The following is a 20,377-nucleotide window of genomic DNA, read 5'->3' as shown; positions in this document are numbered from 1 at the left end:
AAAATGGGAAGAGCCAGCATTTAACTTTGTAATTGGATTCAGTGCCCCAGTCCCAACAGTAGAGCTAGAAAAGGACCTACAGGAGGAGGAGGAGGAGACATGGGCAGATGCCAGGTCAGGTGGCACACTCCTTTCAGGACTGTCCCCTGGATAATGGTTTGCATACAGACTTCTTTGGGGTCACCTCTCTGACCTGAACTCTGATACCGAGCCGTCCAGCCCCTTCCTCGCCCACAAGCCAGCAGTGCTTTGAGCCCAAAGTTTCCCAAAGAAACCACATGCAGATTTAGGTCCATTTCACATATGCCTGGCCTTCCTCCGTGGAGAAATGTCTCAGTTCTCAACAGCTTTAGTATCTCCCCAGCAAACACTGGTGCAGGCACTCTTGTTCCTGTTGGCCACACAAGTCTGGAGATGGGGCGTGGAAGGAAGCAGTTACCATAGCAGAGAAACGTTGGTTCCAAGTCACACTGATCTGGGAAGGGGCAGAGGAGAGGGGATAACAGACTGGGGATGACAGTCCAAGCCACAATGTGAGTGAGACACAGTTGTAAAGTAGCTCACACCTGCTTCCTTTGGTCCTTAAAAGCTAGGTGCTTGGTGCTTGGTGCTTGAATCCCAGCGCTGGGGAGATAGAGACATGTAAGCCCCTGGGACTCACTGGCCACGAGCCTAGCCAAGTTGACAACTCCGGACCAATAGGGGCCACTGTCTCAAAAATAACAAAACGCCAAAGTGGATTGCCTTGTCCTCCTTTGGCCTCCACGTATGAACTGTAGTGAGGTTTTTCTTCCAGGAGAGATGTAAGCATCTACCTACTCATTACAAGGCCAAGGACAAACAAAGCTCGCCAGCCAGGCGATGGTGGCGCACGCCTTTAATCCCAGCACTCGGGAGGCAGAAGCAGGCGGATCTCTGTGAGTTCGAGACCAGCCTGGTCTACAAAGCTAGTTCCAGGACAGGCTCCAAAGCCACAGAGAAACCCTGCCTCGAAAAACCAAAAAAAAAAAAAAAAAAAAAAAAAAAACAAAGCTCGCCCTGGGAAACCAAAGAGTACACTGGGCTTCCTAACAGGAGTGTGGGGGCTCACAGCAGCCACACTGTAAAGTCTGCACCTAGGATGGACAAGGGCTTCCCATAGCTGCATAGATAAAGTCCCTTTCTGTTAGCCTTTCCTAGTCTATCACTTCCCCAGACCCAGAAGCCACGTGCCATTAGGCAGAATTGCAACCGAATGGCTGGGAAGAGTGGGCTGGACTATTCAGAGAGAGTCCAAGGCCCTCCCCCTCCCCCACTCCCACGAGCAATGTCAACAGTTCACAGGCCCAGCTGTGAAGGGTTCTCGACAGGAAGCACAGCTGACCTGAGGAAGCCGACATCTGCTTTGCATGGAGGACCTTGTCCTACCACACGTGCTCACAGACACGAGCACTTACACAATCGTAAACACATATTCACACACACACAAGTTTAGCTGTTGCTGCTCTTCCTAGCCACGTTCTCTAGTCTTCCGCTACTGATTTTACAGATTTGCCTCTCTAGCTGGTTGCCAGCTATTACACTCAGGGAAAGAAATCCCCTCTGTATGTCTACAGTCCACCGTGAGACTCCAGAAGGACATAGCTAAGTGTGTCATCTGTTTCAGGAACCTGGAGCTCACCCCGCCCCCAAGACCCATCTGTGTAACCCTCAGAGACATCCCACTATGGCGGGATGTGGAGATGCACACCTTTAACCCCAGCACTTGAGAGGCAGATAGATCTCTGTGAGTTGATGTCTAGCCTGGTCTGCACAGTGAGTTCTAGGTTAGTCAGGGATGCGCAGTGAGACCCTGTCTCAGAAAGCAAAATAAATTCATCCCACTCCCAGCCTCCCATGTTCCCAACCGTGCTTGAGGCCTCCTGTCTGTGCGCACACTCAACACGCTCCTGGGCTATACATTGTTCTCTGCTCCCATCCCTTCCTTCCTCTCCCCCTCCTCCTCTCCCATGACCCCCACACTCCCAATTTATTCAGGAGATCTTGTCTTTTTCTCCTTCCTATTTAGACCCACATATGTCTCTCTTAGAGTCCTCTTTGTTGTCTAGGTTCTTTGGGGTTGTGAACTGTAGGCTGGATTTTCTTTATTTCTAAAAGCCATTTATGAGTGAGTATACATATTTTATTTGTCTTTCTGGGTCTGGGTTATGATTTTTTTTCTAGATTCATCAATTTGCCTGCAAATTGCAAGATGTCATTATTTTTCCTGCTGTGTTGTACTCCATTGTGTAAATGTACCTTTTCTTTATTCATTCTTCAGTTGAGGGGCATATACATTGTTTCCAGATTCTGACTATTACAAATAATTTGGCTATGAACATAGTTAAGCACAAGTCCTTGTATGATTGAGCATCCTTTGGGTATATACCCAACAGTGGTACTGCTGGATCTTGAGGTAGATTGTTCCCTAATTTTCTGAAAAAATCACCATACTGATTTTCACAGCGGCTGTACAAGTTTGCACTCCCACCAGCAATGGAGGATGTTCTCAGTAAGGGTACACAGCTAGGCTTTTTATAACTACCCCCCAAACTCCAGGATATACCTGTATTCAGATGTCCTTTTCTCAAAAGGACATTGGTCTTCCTGGACTAGAACCCATTATTCTTCAGAGGACATACCAGAAGACTGGCCTTCAAGACCCCAGAGTCCCTAAGAAGGTTGTGTAGATGGCCCCTCACATAAGAACTCTGCCCCTCCCCTCTCTCTTCAGTCTTTCCTATCACACACAGGGCCTTTATCCTGAAAGCACAGCTCCCTATCGCTGACCAAAGAGCTTCCCAAAAGCCCTGGCAGGCTCTTCTGGTCCCTTCCCATGTACGACACTGTGGTCAACAACTTCTGGTTACAGATCGGCACCCCGGAGTCCTTGTAAAATGCTCATCCCAGGTTACAGTCATGGTACTCTTCGATGTGTGTTAGCTTCCTGAGACTACTAACAAAAAGGACCAAGAACTGGGTGGCTTAGAGCAATAGAGATCAACTTCCCTTGGGTGTAGACTCTGGAAGTCCAAAAGCCTGGTGTCTGTTGAGCCAGGGTCCCTCAAGATTCCAAGTCAGGATACTTCTATGGCTCTGCCAAGTGCTCCTTGGCTTGTGACCACCTGCTTCCAATCATGCCCTGCCCCCTGTGCTTGCCTGTGTCCAGATGTTTCTTGTCTCATAAAGACATCGCCCTTCTTGGATTGACTGGCCACCATACTTCAGGGACATGCTCACTGGCAGAATGACCTTCAAAGATCACCACGAGTACTTTAGAGTCCATAAAGAGTCTGAGGTCATTCTAACTGTGTCTTCAATAATTTTTTTAAAAGATTTTATTTATTTATTATGTATACAACATTCTGCCTCCATGTATGCCTGCAGGCCAGAAGAGGACGCCAGATCTCATTACAGATGGTTGTGAGCCACCATGTGGTTGCTGGGAATTGAACTCAGGTCGTCTGGAAGAACAGTCAATGCTCTTAACCACTGAGCCATCTCTCCAGCCCTTCAATAATTCTTTTTCCAAGTAGGGTCCCAATGTGAGGGGACACTGTTCAATCTGTAACATTCACTTGTAGGGAAACCTTTCGAGTTTTACCGCAACCTGTTTTGAGATGGCGAGGTAGCCTTCCTCCTGAGCTTTGAAAAAATATGATCTTTTTAAAAGGAACATGGAAAAATACAGGGGAAACACTGTGAAAGTACAGTTGACAGCTATGTGACGAGTAAAGATTACACACACCACTTATGAACTCTGTCGAAACTGAGCTCCGAGACACCAGTTCGCACTCCATTATCTAACACTGTGGTTGGCTTTTCCAGTGTCCTCCCGGTGGTCATGCTGTGTGAGCCTCCTTTTGCCAAACTCCAATGTCAAGTGGATTCTTTTACGTCTTCACAGGAGTGGCTGGACCTGAAGACATTCAAAACTGTTTAACGCCCCCCCCCCCAGTAGAAAAGTGTCTTCTTTTGTATGTTTTAATTTGATTGATATATTTAAGCCCTATAGAGACTTTTTGTAACTTCTGTAGCTATTGTGCTTTTGACCCTGTTTGTAGCTTACTCTCTTATTTCTATTTACTTACTACATTTTAAATTTTAATTAATATGGGGGGTTGGTTGGGTACAAGCGTCATGGTGCATATGTGGACAACAAAGGACCTACCTTCTCCTTTGTGGAGGCCAGGGATTGAACTTAGGTTGTCAGACTTGGCAGTCAAGTGCCTTTTCCCCCTGAGGCATCTTACTTCCCCCACCTTTATTCTTTGGAAGCAAGGTCTTGTTATATCTCTCTGATGAGCCTGGAACATGCTGTGTGACTCAGGCCAGCCTCAAACGTTTGGTGAACTCCTGCTCTGCCTCCTGAGTGTTGAAACTACAGGGAAGTGTCTCCACATGGGACTTGCTATTTGTGTGTGTGTGTGTGTGTGTTGTTGTTGTTGTTCATGCATGTGAAGTTTTGGATACGTGTATCTACTATCATTCTCCACCAAACAGCCTTGAGACAGAGTTTCTTGGTAAACTGGAAACTTGCTGCCTTTGCTCGCTCGTCAGCGAGCTCTCCAAATCTTCCTAGCTTGGCTCCTTCACTATGCAGTCATTCCCTGCCTTTTATGTGGATGCTAGAGATTTGAACTTGGGTCCTCGTACTTGCATAGCAAACGTTCTTAGTCACTGAGCCATCTCCCTAGAGCTTCTTTAAAAATATTTTTGTTTTAAATTTCTTCTTTGAGGATTCCATATATGAATACAATGTACTTTGATCACGCCTACTCAGCAGCCCCATTCAACCCCTTCCAGAAAGCTCCTCACAACTTCGTATCCCCATTTTGTAACCCAGAGTCGAGTTATGAGTTCTGCCTGTAGCTCATGGGTGTGGGGACATCCAACAGGGCATGGGCCATGCATGAACCACCTTGTGAGACACAGGTGGGTGCTGGGCTGTGGAGGGAAAAGGACAAGACTGGACAGAGGCATGGCTGGGAAAGACACAAGGTTAGCAAGGAACATGGTCCCCCAAGGAAAGCCTGGTGACAGTTTAGGACCTGCTGATCTCAGAGTGGTATGGCCACTCAGAGAGCTGGAGAAGAGGCCTGCAAAGCACAAAGTACCATGACTTAATTTAAAAAGTTAGTCAAGTGTGGCAGTTTAGATTAATGAAGACCAATAGTAATAGATATTTGAACAACTTTAATGGAAAAACCAGACTCACGAATCCAAGGTTCCAGCGGAGTACCAGAAGCAGGAAGGGGCGCGTGGCTTCTGTGCACCCAAATTATCAGTAAACATTCGCCCGAGGTGAGCCCGCCCCCAAGGGGCGGGCTTATCCCTACAGTCAAGCTAAGGAGACAGCATTGTGGGTGAGAGCACTTGCAGCTTATGCATGGGGACCGGAGTTCAAATTCTCAGCACCCACACAAAAATCGGGGTATGTGAGGCAAGAAAGAAGGCTCAGCAGTTAAGAGCATTGTCTGCTCTTCCAGAGGATGTTCGTTTGACTTCCAGCACCCACATGGCAGCTCACAACTGTCTGTAACTCTAGTTCCGGGTAATCCAATGGCCTCTTCTAAACTCCGAAGTGTGCACCTAGTGTACATCCATACATCTGGGGAAAGCACCAGACACATGATCTTTCTTAAAGCTGAGTGTGGCCATGTGATCCTGGCACTGTGAGGGCGGGCAAAAGCCGGAGGACTGTGTGGTCTGCCAGCCACCAACAGAGCTCCAGTTCCAGTCAGAGACCATCTTCAAGAGAACACAGTGGAGTGACAAAGCAAGGGACCTCTGCAGGTAGCGGTGGAAATGGACTATTTACTTCCAATTGCCCATTCGCCCTCTTAGATCCTTAGCCAAAGCCACACACACACACACACACACACACACACACACAGAATCTTATCAGCATCCATATCTTATCTTCCCATTCCTCTTGTTAGCTTTGCCGCCTGTGCCGCCAGTTGATGGCATGTTCTGGGAGGCAGCGCTCAACCACCAAGATTGACCTTCCTTTTAGCTGTGCTCAGTGGCTTCCAAAGTACATAGAAGACCATAAAATTTTCTAAGAGCCTGTTTAGAGATAAGTGCATACATGGGAAACAAAGATCTCCGTGAATAGCTTGAGGATGCTATGTTTAGGGCATCGTCAGTGCACACACAAAGTTATCAGCAATCTGTTGCAGACCTACAGAACGTTAGAGTCAGAAGGAGCCTGAAATGCCCAGCACCAACACATGGACTACTTACATTAACATCACCTGAAGTGATGTTTCGGTTTCACTTTGAATTAAATGAGTCAGAATCTCTGGAAATGGTGTTGGTTAATACCTGTTAAAAAAAAAGAACTTTAGGAGATTGCAGGGTCCAATCAGAAACAAGAATTGCTATTCGCTATTCTATACCAACCACCTCATATAGTAGAGGGAAAAAAATGGAGACCCAAAGAATGCCTTTGAGCTGCGTGGATTTGACACCACAATCAGAGCTTATAGTATGCGGGTGTGAAAAATGTCTCTGAGTCTGAGAAAGGGTCTGTGTCTGAGATCCTAAACAAGAAGGGTTAGTGATATAATCAAAGCACTTCACTGTGGCCTGCCTCACTCACTGTTTCCATGTGTGCGTGTGTGTGCATGTGTGAGTGTGTGTGTGTGTAGAAATTGTCCCAGGCTAGTAGACTCCTCAGCTCCTCTTCTGCTTGGTAAGATGAAGGCGTAAGTCACGAACAAGGCCACACCAGTTTGGAGTTATGATTAATAGGGTGTTATTTATTTAAAGGGGAAAAACTTACAGATCACCATCCCAGACAACAGCCATCTGCACAACCAGGAAGTGAGTCTAGTCTCCGGCGGAGCAGGAAGTGAAGAGAGCGAGCAGAGGAAATAGCTGCTTTTTTAAAGGGAGAGAGACCACGCCCCAATGGGCTGGTATCACAGCAGCTATTGGTTGGAGGGGCGGAAGGACCTCCTGCAACAGTAAGAGGCACCAGGAAAATTATCATGTTCTGAAAAGGTGAAATGGCAACTCTTGAGCAGACATAAGTGAATCTACACTCTAAGGAACAGCTGCTGCTAGTCTGTGTGTGGGTTAGAACACACAACAGTGGGGGCTCTGCTAGTCCGTGTGTGGGTTAAAACACACAACGGTGGGCAGCTCTGCTAGTCTGTGTGCAGGTTAGAACACACAACGGTGTGCGGGTTAGAACACACAACAGTGTGCAGGTTAGAACACACGACAGTGGGCGGCTCCAGGAAGGCTTTAGTAGCCATATCTCCTTGAATGGAAGCACAGCTGGCTTGCAGGAATTTCATGCGGGAGTGGGAAGAGATGCCAGATCCCATGAGTTTTCAATGCCTAAACTATCACACGGCTTTTGTTTTGAGACGGTCTCACTAGCTATGTAGCTATGACTTTAAACCCCTTCTTCTGCCTTCACCTCCTGGGTGCTAGGATTATGGGTGTGTGCTATCATGCCTGGCACACATGGCCTCTTGAGAACACTCCTTTATTTGCTTCTGGATGCCTGGAGTCACACACACACACACACACACACACACACACACGCACGCGCGTGCGCCCACACACACACACACGACAGATAAGGCCCTATGTCCCCCTGACCCTCTGTGTGCATGTTGTGTTGCTCAGTGTTTGGTTAGCCTGACACACGCTCGAGTCACGTGAGAAGAGGGAACAACAGAATGAGAAAATGCCCCTATCAGATTGGCCTGTAAACAAGCTTATGAGGTGTTTTCTTGATTAATGATTGATCTAAAGAGTCCATCTCACTAGGTATGGTGCCTCCCTGGGCAGGTGTTCCTGTGTTGTAGAATAAAACAAACTGAGCAAACCAAGAGAAACCAGCCAGTAAGTAGTGCTCCTCCACGGTCTCTGCTTCGGTTCCTGCCTCCAGGTTCCTGCCTTGACTTCCCTCCACGATGGACTAGAACCTAAGAGGTGAAATAAACCTTTCCCTCCCCAAGTTGCTTCTGGTTGTAGTCTTCATCCAAACAACAGGAAATAAGATGCATGTCACTCATCGACATGCCTGTGATGGAAAACAGATGCCCCTACCAGGATGCGGCACGATCAGCTGCCTCGTGCCCCAATCACTGGACCACAGTTTCTCCAGCTGGGTCCAAGCTCTTGCTCCCTTTGAGTCAGGTGTTCAGTTGGATTCTATTTGGCTAGAGGACAGGCGTGCATGTGTGTGTGTGTGTGTGTGTGCGTGCATTCATGTGCATGTGTGTGTGTTGTAGAGCATCCTCAAAGCATAACAGCCGCCATCTTCCTTTAAGCAGTTGTGAATACTTGGAACTCCCCGCTTCCACACCCATCTCCCCTACCTAGAAACAGAGCCTGTTTCCTTATAGATGTTTCCTTACAGAAGGAGGGAGCCGGGAGAGTCATTGGACTCTCATCTCAATCCTGGCTACTCCCTCCTGCAAACCCCATAAGTAATTCTGCCCTAATTGCATCCGGTCTATGGAGGTGCTAGAGTAGCTTGAAGGGGGCTCCGTTTATACAGTTAAAAGAACTCATCCATTCTGGGGTAGGACTTTGCAATGGTACGACTGTTTGGGGAGTCACCCTCACTGTAGGTAACCCCTCATCCAGGCTCTGTAACTAAGTCTGATAAACTCATTGGTTTCCCGAATTTGACTTCAGTGGAATTGTAGTTTGTTGGTGTTGCTGTGTAAGGAGGGGCAGAAATTTGTCTCACCAGGGAAAGAGCTGTGGAAACAGTATTTAACTCTTCTGGCTGGTGAGGTACCAAGGTGAGAGTGTGGGAAAGAGATAAGCAAACACAAAAGCCCAAGCCCAGAACTTAGGACAAAGAAGCACAATAAAAATATGTCTTTTAAATGTCGTCAGCATGAGTCTTTGAAACTGCCCCGTGTGACTCCAGCATCAGGCCAAGAGAGTCTGGAACTAACTCTATTGCTTTTGGCTAGATAGGTCAGGATAAGTGTCTCACGGGAGTCCATGGTTGTTCCTGCATCGCCTGTGTTCCTACATCTGGTCTTTTCACACAAACAATTATGATACCAGACCCATTGATGCCTTACAAGAATAAGCGGGCCCTCTGCCATCATGGACTTCTAGTTTCAGTGGCGTGTGGAGAGAGGGTCAAAGTCCGCAGAGTCATGCAGAAGTCTGTTGGAACCAGAGCCCATTTTGGTTCGTTGACTTCTTCAAGACATGAAAATGCTAACAATACAGGGACCCTTGCAAGGGGCAAAGCAAGACAACCCCAGCAGCGTGCGCGCGCGCGCGTGTGTTTGTGTGTGTGTGTAAGTCAGGGGAGAAATAAAGGCACAGGGTGTGTGTGTGTGACCCATGCAAGAGGTAAAGTAAGAGACCCCCAGCAGCGTGTGTGTGTGTGAGGGTCGAAATGAATGTTCCCCTTGCATGCACGTGTCCCTGCGTGCAGACACCCCAGCAAGCAGCAGGCCTGGACGTCCACGCAGCCCAGACAGCCCGGGGCGCGGGGCCCCAGGCGCAGCAGCTCCTTGCAGGGCGGAGGGCGGCGCGAGGGAGGGAGCGAGGGACGGGAAAGGCGAGCGAGCTGCCTCAAATGCCTGGAATAATTCCGCTTCCGTTTGGAAAGCCAGTCCCGCCGCCGCCCGCCGCGGCCGCCCAGCTCCAGCTCCGTATCCCGCCGCCATGGCCACCTCCCCACAGAAGTCGCCCTCGGTCCCCAAATCTCCTACCCCCAAGTCGCCTCCATCCCGCAAGAAGGATGACTCGTTCTTGGGGAAACTCGGAGGGACGCTGGCCCGGAGGAAGAAAGCCAAGGAAGGTAGGACCGGCCGAGGCCGCGAGCATTGCGGAGACCTGGGAGTCTGGGGGTGGGGGACCCCCTGGCAGTGCCGGGCGCGCCTTGCACTGTCCCCGTGGCGCCTTCAGGGCCCCGGACCGGGCTGGTGTCCTCGCCAGGCCACAGACGGAGCCCAGGGTTCGGGTGACTGTGGTCCCAGAACCCAGGCCCAGCCGGTCCCCTGCGCCCTCCGCTAGGCCGCTGTCCCCGCCCTCTGCGAGCCCGAGGGCTGGCATTTGCCAAATTGCTGCTGAAAAGTTTTCTCCGGTTCCGTCACTGCCCGCTCTCTGCCTTCATTGGTTTCTGCAGCGCCGTCGTTTCCCGGGTGCCTTCAGGTCCTTTACTGCAGGAGTGCTGGCTTCATTGGATCTCTCGCGGGGGCCCCTGGGCTTGTGTGGACACCGATGATTTGTATCAAATGTTTGTTGACTGAGAGAAAAACGCGCCAAGGTGGACGGAGGGGTAAACTCAGTACACCTAAGGGCCATGACCCTGCTGTGAACCCGGGCAAACAAAGCAAAACAAAACAACAAAAAACCCAAACAAAACAACACCACCCAAACTCCAAACACTTTTTTTTTTCTCACCCAGCAGTCTTGGTTTAGTTTCCAAAACAGTTTCTGTGTAAAATACTTTGTCCTGTAGGCAGAGTTTGCAACTCTCTTTTGGGTGTATAAAATGAAGTGATGGTTCTCAAAAACCAATGTGGTGATGGGTGTGTGAATAAGAGCTGTAGGGTTAAAAAGGTTTTCTTTTTTGGCTGAACCTAGAGGACCTTGGGTGGGTCTCCTGCCCAAGTACCACACTCTTGTTGTTGCTTGTTGCTTTTCTTTTGAGATACTTAGTTGCCCGGGCCAACCTTGAGCTTACCCTGTAGCCCAGGCAGGATTTTGTGGCCCTCCTGCCTCAGCTTCCAAAGCAGCTGGGATTCCAGGACTGCCCTCCCAGACCCAATTTCTATTGATGGATTGTTCTTGTCTGTACTGGAGGTTGGGTTTAGGGCCTCGGTGGTGTTAGGCAAGTAGTCTACCACTCTGTTGTAGCCCAAGCCCCCAGGTCATTTTAGGAGACTGAGTAGTAGTGGGTCTGAGGTGATGAACTAGGAAATGTCTCCTGTTCTTAGTCTCCTGAAATACGGAGGCCACTTTGCTGTTTAATTAACAAACTAAGTGCAAAAGCTAAGTGTGTCTAGATTGCAGCACGAGTCTGCAAACACCCCCCTCCCCCCGTTAATGTTATAGTTAGTTCCCCCTTATCTGTAGGGGGAAATTACTTCAAGCTGCCTAGTGCATGGCCCATACTATAGAGCTGTACTGAGCCTGATATATAGTATGCGTCTTGCTATATATGTCTATGGTGAAGTTTAACCTGTCTGTTAGGCACCGTCAAAGAGGTTAACTGAGCTGGGAGCGCTCAGTGGGAAAAGGCACTTGCCAAGCCAGACTGGTGATCTCCAGAAAGGTGGGAGGAAAGAGCTGACTCTTCAAGGCTGTCCTCTGACGTGGGCCAGAATTCCCACATACGTACATCATGCACGCACACAATAATGATAGTACTTAGTACTGTACTTAGTACTTAGTACTGTAGGCATTGCAGTGCTGGGACAGTCAAGCTGATACTTGAGCCAATAGCAAAGATAGCTACTAAATTACCGACGCCTAACAATGTAGAGCTGCAGGACTCCTGTCCCAGGCAGGAAGGTGTGGAGTGAAGCAAATATTCCTCATGCCAACCAGAACGGTGTGCAGTGTAAAACTTAGGAGGTATTTCTGGAATTTTCCATTTATTATTCTGCAACCACCGTTGACCACAGGTCTCTGATACCACAGAAGTGGAAATTGTGGGCAGGTGTTTTGGTAAGCCCTTGAGTAACGTACAGTGGGTGAGACTGATCATGAGATCCTACCTTGGGAAGTCCTTTTTCTAGATTGTGTTCTTGGTTGGTATTGGCTCATCCACCTGATGATTGGAGGACTGTAACTGGCTAGCAGTGTTTACCCCACTGTTTTCTACTATGAGAAAGGATTGTCTTAGTTCAAAGATGATCACTTTGTCCCATCTGCTATCTTGGAGTCTGATATGGCGTTGGCTGTTTTGAAATAGATCATGGTACTTTCTGGAGTCTTATCTTGACCAGGCTCATTATTCGCTGTCCCTGCAGCTGGTCCTGGGGGACATGATCTTAAGACTCTTTGGCATCCTGTGTCTTCCGTTCATCAGAGCCCTGAGGAAACAGAAGGTCAACTTGGATGGGATGCTGAAAATAATTACTGAAGGAGTGTAGAGAGGGTAAAGTCCAGAGGGAGCCAGCCAAGTCAAGGACTAAGGCCTTGGACCGGTGGGAAGTTGGCAAAGCTTTTCCCCTAGATCAGGCTCAGAACAATGGCAAAGCCTTCCTCTGGTCTGAGTGCAGATGTTGACACTGTGTGCACAAGTGTGAGCCTTATGAACTATTGACCAGTGTGTGCAAAAACTAACACCCACAGCTTCTTCCTCCTGGATGTTTACACTGGAGACTGCTCACCTATAGACACCTCCTACCACACCTGGTTAACCTCTCCTCCTGTGCTCTCCATAATAAACTTGCAGAAGTTCTGAGTTACTGCAGAGTTGGTGCCACTCCACCAGAGTGTGCATGGCCCACTTGACACCCCCACCCCCACCAGAGTGTGCAGCAGGTGTTGCAGTGAAAGTTATTTACAGAGCCACCAGCAAGCTGATGAGAACCAAGACGGGATGCTACAACAGCAGGCATGTCCAGCTTTTCTATGTGGTGACATGATGTCACCTAGAAAGTTGATGATTGAAAGTCACCCAGTTGAGTTACCCTCCAAAATTGTCGTAGAGGTCTTCATAATGTTTTAAGTGGGATTATGATTTTGTGTTAGCTAGTGCTGGTAGCCGGCTTTGGCCGTAGGTTGGAGAGCTGGGAATAACAGGAAGCTGCTTGTTACCTCTTCTATGCTTAAAGGGGCAGGAAAGGTAACCGGAACCCTTTTGGAGCTGGAGCCTGGTTTTTGTTTGTTCTTTTGCTTTTGAAATTATGTGTATGAATGTTTTGCTTGCATGTATGTCTGTATCACGTGTGTGCTTGGTGCCCACAGAGGTCAGGAGAGGGCATCAGATCCCCTGGAACTAGAGTTACAGATAGTTATGAGCCACCACATGGGTGCTGAGACTCAGACTTGCGTCCTCCATAAGAGTATTAAGTACTCTTAACCGCGGAGCCAATTCTCTATAGCTCTTGATTTTATTGTTTTTGTTTTGTTGTGCTGGGGCTCAAGCTTAGGGCTTTGTACATGAGAAGCAGTCCTGTAACATGGGCTACATCCTCAGTGGCCTTGCTTGTACTCGTCCACCCCACTGCCTCCCCACCCCTCCCCCCTTATATGCTATATGTCTAAGAATACGGTTACATTTGCATGCTTGTTTAGGACAAAGGTCAGTGTTGAGTGTCTTGCTCAACTGCTCTTTACCTTTATTTTTATTTTTTACTAGTGTGTGTCCGTGTGATGCTTATGTTGGGGAGCATTCATGTGTCATGTGGCCTATGTGGAGGTCACCAGGCTTACTTACTTAACAGTTTTTTTTTAAACGAGACAGCAGTCTCTTCTCTCAGTGAACCTGGCACTCACTGACCAGGGTAGAGCGGCTGGCCATCAAGCCCAGGATCCTCTGCCTCTGCCTCCCTAGCGCTGGGGCTGCAGGCACACACTGTTGTGCCCTGCTTTTTAAGTGGGTGGTGAGGATGTGAGCTTGGGTCCTCAAGCTTGCACGGTAAACACTGGGTATTCCACCCAGCTCTTCTAACCCTCTTTGTACTTTTTTTTTTGGAGACGGGATTTTACTTCAGAAATGCAGGTCTTGAATTTTTAATCCTCCTGCCTCAGCCTCTGAGTAAGCAGGATTGTAGGCTTATGTTCCAGGCCCAGCTTCCAAGGATTGTCGGACAGGAACTGTAGTCCTTAGGGACACAGTTATTGTTAGGAATGTGCAGACGGAGGGGGAAGAGAGCGGAGCAAGAGGAGGCTCATGTGCTTTCTGTCCATGAACCAGATGATATGCACCAGGGCAAGGAGACTGGGAGCAGAATGTGGGGACGGACTCTTACGTACTCCAGCAGATGCTGGGTACCAGAGGAGAGAAGAGGAGGGTGGAGCGAACCTGGTGAACTCTATCAGAATGGTCTCCCCTTTTCTAGCAGAGACATAGCGTTTCATTAGTACGGCCATGGGGCAGGGGTGGGGAGCTCTTCATTCTGCCCCCCCCTCGTACCTCACTGTCTCTTACTGAGCTTGTTTGTAGCTCCTAAGCCCCACCCTTTCTTATTTTGGGTTTACTCAGTTGAGGTTTTCGAAACCAAGTGCAAGATCTTACTTGTGTTCTCATAAACTATAAAGCTCCAGTTCTGTTCAGTCCATTAATGATGGGCAAATAGGAGGAGTGTACATAGCTTCTGACCGGGCTGGCCACCATCCACTCCAGCTACTTTCTGGTTCTATGAAACAGTCAACAGAGGCTTGAGGCTGGTATGAATGTGTGCCCATGACCCACAACTCCTCAACTGTAGTGACGTCAGGCTGGATCTTGCTCTGCACCGTGTGTGAGTTCACAACTCTTTGCCATGCAGAATCTGCCTTCTACTTCACGACTCCTCAGAATCATGTGCACTGATATGCTGGCCAACTGTCCTGGGGCTTCAGCATGGAGTGCTCATGGCACCGAGAACCACCCTTCATCGTTTGATACCTGCTGGCTCTGTCCCGCTGTGGGACCCAAAGATGGAAAAGATTGGTGTGTGCTAGAATATTTAGGTCAATAGTTTTTACACTGTCTTCCTAAGGATACTCACTGTTTACCTCATAGAGTCAGTCTCGTCTAGAAGATATCAAGTAAATTTACACATTTGTGTTTTATTGTTTTGTGTGTTTTGTTTTGGCGGAACTGGAGATCAAACCTCAGGTCTCTTGCATTGAAGGCAAGCAATTCTATCACCAAGCTGTAACCCCAGCCTTATGTGTTTGGTTTTTTGGATCACGTCTTCATGTAGCGTGTGCTGGCCTTGTACTCCCTCCACAACTGAGGATGACCTTGAACTCCTGACCCTCCTGCCCTTACCTCCCAAGTCCAGGGACTTTAGGAATGTACCACCATGCTCAGCTACTCAACAGACAGGGGCTAGAGAAATGGTTCAGTGGTTAAAAACACTGGCTGCTCTTTCAGAGGACCAGGGTTCGATTCCTATCACCTACATGGCAGTTCACAACTATTTGTAACTCTAGTCCCAGGGAGTCTAATGCTCTCTTCTGGCTTCTGCAAGCACCAGGCACACATGTGGTACACAGACATACATGCAGAGGAAAAAATACCCATACACATTTTTAGAAAAATTAAAAAAGACTCAAAATCCACTGTTAGATGAACAAGAGAAAAGAGGAGAAAAAAGTCTTTTGTAGCTTACGGTTTTATGTTGAACTTCTTTCCTCTTCTGTTTTAATGTCTGTGACATAAACCAAATTTCTTAAAATATCTAAGTCTCTCCTTCATCATCTTTAATGTGAGATTAAAATTCCTTTTATTTATTTAGTTAGTTTTTCAGTGCTGTGATCAACCTTGTGTGTGACAAGCAAGTGCTTTACCATGCATGGTCCCCCAGGTCCCCACTTCCTCCTGAAAGTGTGAAGTTTAGAGGGGCTGTGTCATATGCATCACAGGGCACAAATGGTGGCTACTGAAGTTGACAACTTACTTTTAAAAAGTCTTTGAAATTTAAAATAGTCTCTTTCGTGGGCTGTAGAACCTTCTGTAGCTTCTGTAAGTAACTAGTGACCGTGTGAAGCCCATATGGCACTAATTTGAACCTTATAGGAAAGGCTAAGTAGCCTTTCTTTGCAAGACTGATCCTGTTCCCAAGACATTAATGTGAGCTTTCCACCCAGGACCTGTGCACAGGAGTTATAACTCAGCTGGCTTCTGTTTTGCTCTGGGGCTCTGCTGAGTTTCCAGTCTTGCGTCATTGTGAGAGAGACAGAAAGGTTGGGGAAGGTTCACACGGAAGAACACGGCTTCCCTCCTATGTGTGTGCGTGCTGTTGTCTGAATTCTGGCTGTTGTCCGAAGATGTAGCAAGAGGGAGTTATTGAAAGGCTGGGTGACAATGGAGAGTCAAAGCAAGGGACGGGCTCATAGGTTTGAATGGCTTCAGAGATGCAGTTGATTTGAAAGTGGAGAATCCTGCAGATTTGCCTGGTCTGGAAAGGAAGAGAAGGCTCCGGGTTTTGGTTGTTGAAAAGTATTTTGAATCCCCAGTTGTGGGTTTCTCCATCAATGCGATAAACCAACTCAAGCTGAATGAATAGGATGAGGTCTAACTGAGCAGAGCACCCCCAGGTGACTTGGGGGGGGGGAACAGGAGAGAAATCACGTAGCTGGTCTAGAAACTGTGGCTTAAATACCCTTATAGGCGTGGTCTTGAGCTTTGCGGGAGGAGCCGCCTCTTGGTGGGCTTCCTGAGGCCAGGTGCAGGGAAAGAGAGAGGTGGGACAGAAACGGGGTTCCCGGCCAAGCAGTCGAGTCTAGGTAATGATTCCTGTTGAACTTCCATATAGAGATGCTGGGTTTGAGTTTGTTCTGTGAGTCAGGGTGGAGATGCAGCCATGTGTATTTAAATCCACGAGCTTGAATCAGCCCCTCAGGTTTGGTGATAAAATAGAAGAGGTTCAAGACTGAGACCTGTGGGTTCCCCAAATTCAGAAGCAGGGAGACGAGGAACCAGCAAGAAAGACTGAAGAGGCCAGGAGCAATGAGAGGGAAATTGGGCCAGTATAGAACCCTGAGACCAAACAGAGCCAGTTTTGTTTGCTATTCAGATGACTTCCCTCGCCAAGGGTTCCTCTTCCGATTCTGCTCCTGACTCTGCCTAGGCTCCCAGAGACATTCAGCCTTGTTCAGCTTGGGTCCTTAAATCATCTCCTGTACCTTGTTCTCTCTGAATTTGGTCCTTGTGTCTCTCCACTTATCAGATCCCTTCTCTGGGTGCTCTTCTGCTTAGTAGTTCTTCCTGCCCCCCTGGATCCCACCCCCCAACACACCCACCATTATCTTACCTGCTCCCTTACCTATCATCTGCCCATTGGTGATTCTCACGCATCTCAAATCTTTTCACCCAAGTTGCTAATACATCTTCCCACTGCCTCTTGGGTATTTCACGGGATCCCAGCTTTCCACGCCATCTGTGGAATTGTCTGCTCTCCTCGGCACAGATTCACGTCCACCCTTTCCTCATCTGTGAGCCACCTAGAGCTGCAGTGGGTCAGCCACTTTCTATTTCAGCAGTCGGTGACTTTTTAAAAAGTGCCAGGCAGTAAATATTTGACAGTGAACCTGAAGTTTACATAATTTTCACTTTTTTTTAGTCATTTAAAAAATACCAAGTGCTTTCTCAGCAGCAAGTCTGTGTAAAATAGGTAGCCAGCTGTGTGGGGGCTGACCTGGGACGTTAGCTAAACTCCTCCTGCCTCTGCCTGCAGATTGCAGGGATTGTAGGCGTGGGGCACCATGCCTGAGAATATCTTGTTCCCCCAAGAGTTATTTATTTTTCTTTGTGTGTGTGTGTTTGTCTGCATGAATGTGTGTTCACCATGTTCATGCCTGGGCCCAAAGAGGTCCGAAGAGGGTAGAGGATCCCCTTGAGTTACAGCTGGTTGTGAGCCTCCCTGTGAGTGCTGGGAACCAAACCTGGGTCCTGCGGAACCCAGTCAGGCTCCTAGTCACCAAGTCGCCAGCTCCCTAACCCTAAATTTGTTTTTGTTTGTTTATGGTTGGTTTACTTTTTTCTTTAAAACTACTTCTATAGACGAGGCTGGCCTCAAACTCGCAGAAATCCTCCTGCCTCTACCTCTCAAGTGCTGGGATTAAAGGCCTGTGCCACCACTGCCTTGCAGGAATGATGTTTTCTGTTGGCCGATTTCCTATGAAGCAATGAAGACGTCACCGCAGCTGGCTTTGTTGTTTTGCTTTTAAATGTAAAGGGAACTTCTCCCCAGGATATATTCCTCTGCATTCCCGACTTCATTTATTTCCATTTTAAGAAATCTCCATTTTAATCACAGCAAAGACCCTTCATTTGCTAAATATCCCCTGCTGTTTCCTGTGGGTTTTACCTTTGGGTTTGGAGAGATGGCTCAGCCATAAGGCTAGGCTACCAAACAAAAATGCCAGTCTTCCTGCCTGTTCACGTACTCGTGACATTTCTAAAAAGACCTTCTCCATTCAACAGACTCTGTTTATTCGTTAAGACCCAGCACCATGGAGACCAGGCATGGTGGAACAGGCCCATAATCCTAGCCTTTGGGAGGTGGAGGCAAGAGGAGCAGAAATTCAAGGTCCTCTTCTGCTACACAGCGAGTTCAAGACTGTCCTAGGCTGTATGAAAATAAACATACCACCCAGACTCAGATGATCTCCCTTCTGTGTGTCACTTAAAACACTCCGCAGACGGTGGGAGGCTTCCTTCTGTGGACACCAGAGCCGCTCAGCCCGCCACTCCTACGACACTAGGCACACTGCATTTCAGTCCTCCATGTCTGTGGGGAGCTCACTTTGGGGAGGCTTTTCACTGTAGCCCTGTATAATATTTAACACACATTAGTATTGCGTTTTTTGTTGCATGAATTTCCCCGTATTTACCTGGGTGAAAATTGCCCTTGCTAACTGGTTATATAATCACAGCTGAGCTGCTTCTTTCTGATGGCGTTTGCCCATTTCCAAAATTAGGGGATTAGGCTGAATAACCTCTGGGGGCCCTCATGGCCCTTCTGTGATTTCTGAGCTCTCATTTCACCAGGCTGCTCTCAAACTCCACATTACTGTCGGCACGGTGTGGTCTGGGAATTACATCACCGCAAAGACTCTTTCCTTTTCTAATGAAGGCACCTCTGTGTCAGGAGGAGGAGATGAAGACCTGGATAAGTGGGCTTCTGCCCAAGGACACCTCCATATTCGGGATCATTCCTGTCTCCTGAAATATCTGTATTTGGTTAACAAGCAGAATTCATAATTATGTTTAAGCCATTCATGCCAGAGAAGAGACAGAGTCCCCCCGTGGACATCAGTGAGTGTCTAAAGCTGTTGTGGGTAAATGGGCAACATTTGAGAAAGCTGCACAACAAATTCAATATTAAATTACTTTACAACATAAAAGTAAAGTACTTTAAAAAGCCAGGTGTAAACTTGAATGCAGTTTCGGTATGCCTTAGAGCCTGAATCCACTAAGAAATCCAGGTGGGGCTTCACCTGAGGGCCAGAGCCCTGGATACCTCGGCCTTGGGCTCACCTGTCCTCTGTTTCCCCTGCAGATACCATGTATGCGTATTCGGGTCATGTTTATACCCCAAGTGTCTGTCATAGCTTGACAGGGCTGTTAACACCCTCTCCATAAAATGTGGTAACTGTATTGGACCATCAGTGAGCACCTTCTTCGCATCAAGGAAGTCCCCAGCTTACCCCAAATTTTCTTGTAATCGTGGGTGACTTTTCTGGTCCCTGGATTCCATCTATACTTCAACGTTTGGGGTGTATGCTTGTGAAAATGCCTCCTCTCCCTTCATGGGAAGACATTCTCAGTAGATCCTTTGGCATGCCTCTAAGAGCAGACATCAAGTCCTAGGATCCATGGGCACTGACTGCATAGTGGGAAGGAGTGGGGTGGGGACCTGGGATGGCTTCCTCTGCTCAGGTGACTCTGTACAAGTTCATGTCCATGCTTAAATGAAGGACTGAGGTGAAGTAGCCCACTGGCCAAGGCTGGGGGTGGGGAGCAATAAGACATAGGAGGACCAGACCTCTCCAAGATTCAGAATTATTTAACCCCAGTCTGTCCCTCCTCCCACCTCCTGTATCCTTTCTCATTTCCTCCCCTATACCCTGAAGTGCAAAACTGAAGGAACTGTGAATGAACCAGAAACAGGGCCACCATGTCATTCCTCAGCAAGAGTCCTGCCTGTCAATCAGTCATGACTGGTAATTAGGTGGTGTGACACCAGCTACCTGGAAGATGAGTTGGGAAAGACTCAAGTTCAAGTACTGCCTATGGTATTTTGAGAGACCAGTCTCAAAATGAAACAATAAGACCAGATGTGGTGGCTGATTTGAGGCCAGCCTGGTCTACAGAGTGAGTTCCAGGACAGCCAGAGCTACCTATCTCAATAAATAACCCTGTCTTAACAAACAAAAACAAAAAAAAAAAAACAGCAGGGAGCTGACTAAAAGGCCCAAACAAACAACAACAAAACCTACAGGTGTCTGGATACCATGCGACAACTTGGAGTGTTGTTACCCAGGCACCAATCACTGCCTTTTGAGGAAAGTCTCTCATTGGCCTAGAACTTTCCAAGTAGGTAGCCTAGCTGGCCATTTAGCCCTAGGGATTCATCTGTGTCCATCTCCCTTCCAAGGTTAGGATAACAAGCACACACTATCATAGCATTTTGACTTTTATTGTTAAATGTGGGTTTTGGGGATTGAACTCAGATCTTTGCAC

At 48.0% G+C, this 20,377-nt stretch overlaps 1 protein-coding gene across 1 annotated transcript in view; it reads left to right on the top strand.

Annotated features, from left to right (window-relative positions):
- The first annotated feature begins 9,591 nt into the window (after positions 1 to 9,591).
- The window catches only part of Parva (parvin alpha), a 145,926-nt gene continuing 135,140 nt past the window's right edge, over positions 9,592 to 20,377 (top strand). Inside the window, exon 1 of the mRNA XM_050125903.1 lies at positions 9,592 to 9,820. Within this exon, the coding sequence (XP_049981860.1) occupies positions 9,685 to 9,820 (136 nt within the window). The 5' untranslated portion in view covers positions 9,592 to 9,684. The remainder of the gene's footprint in view (positions 9,821 to 20,377) is intronic.

The sequence above is a fragment of the Alexandromys fortis genome, unplaced genomic scaffold (assembly GCF_014885135.2).
Source record: "Alexandromys fortis isolate MF-2015 unplaced genomic scaffold, M_Fortis_MF-2015_v1.1 scaffold_250, whole genome shotgun sequence".
Lineage (NCBI taxonomy): Eukaryota > Metazoa > Chordata > Mammalia > Rodentia > Cricetidae > Alexandromys > Alexandromys fortis.
This window is presented reverse-complemented; position numbering and strand designations above follow the sequence as displayed.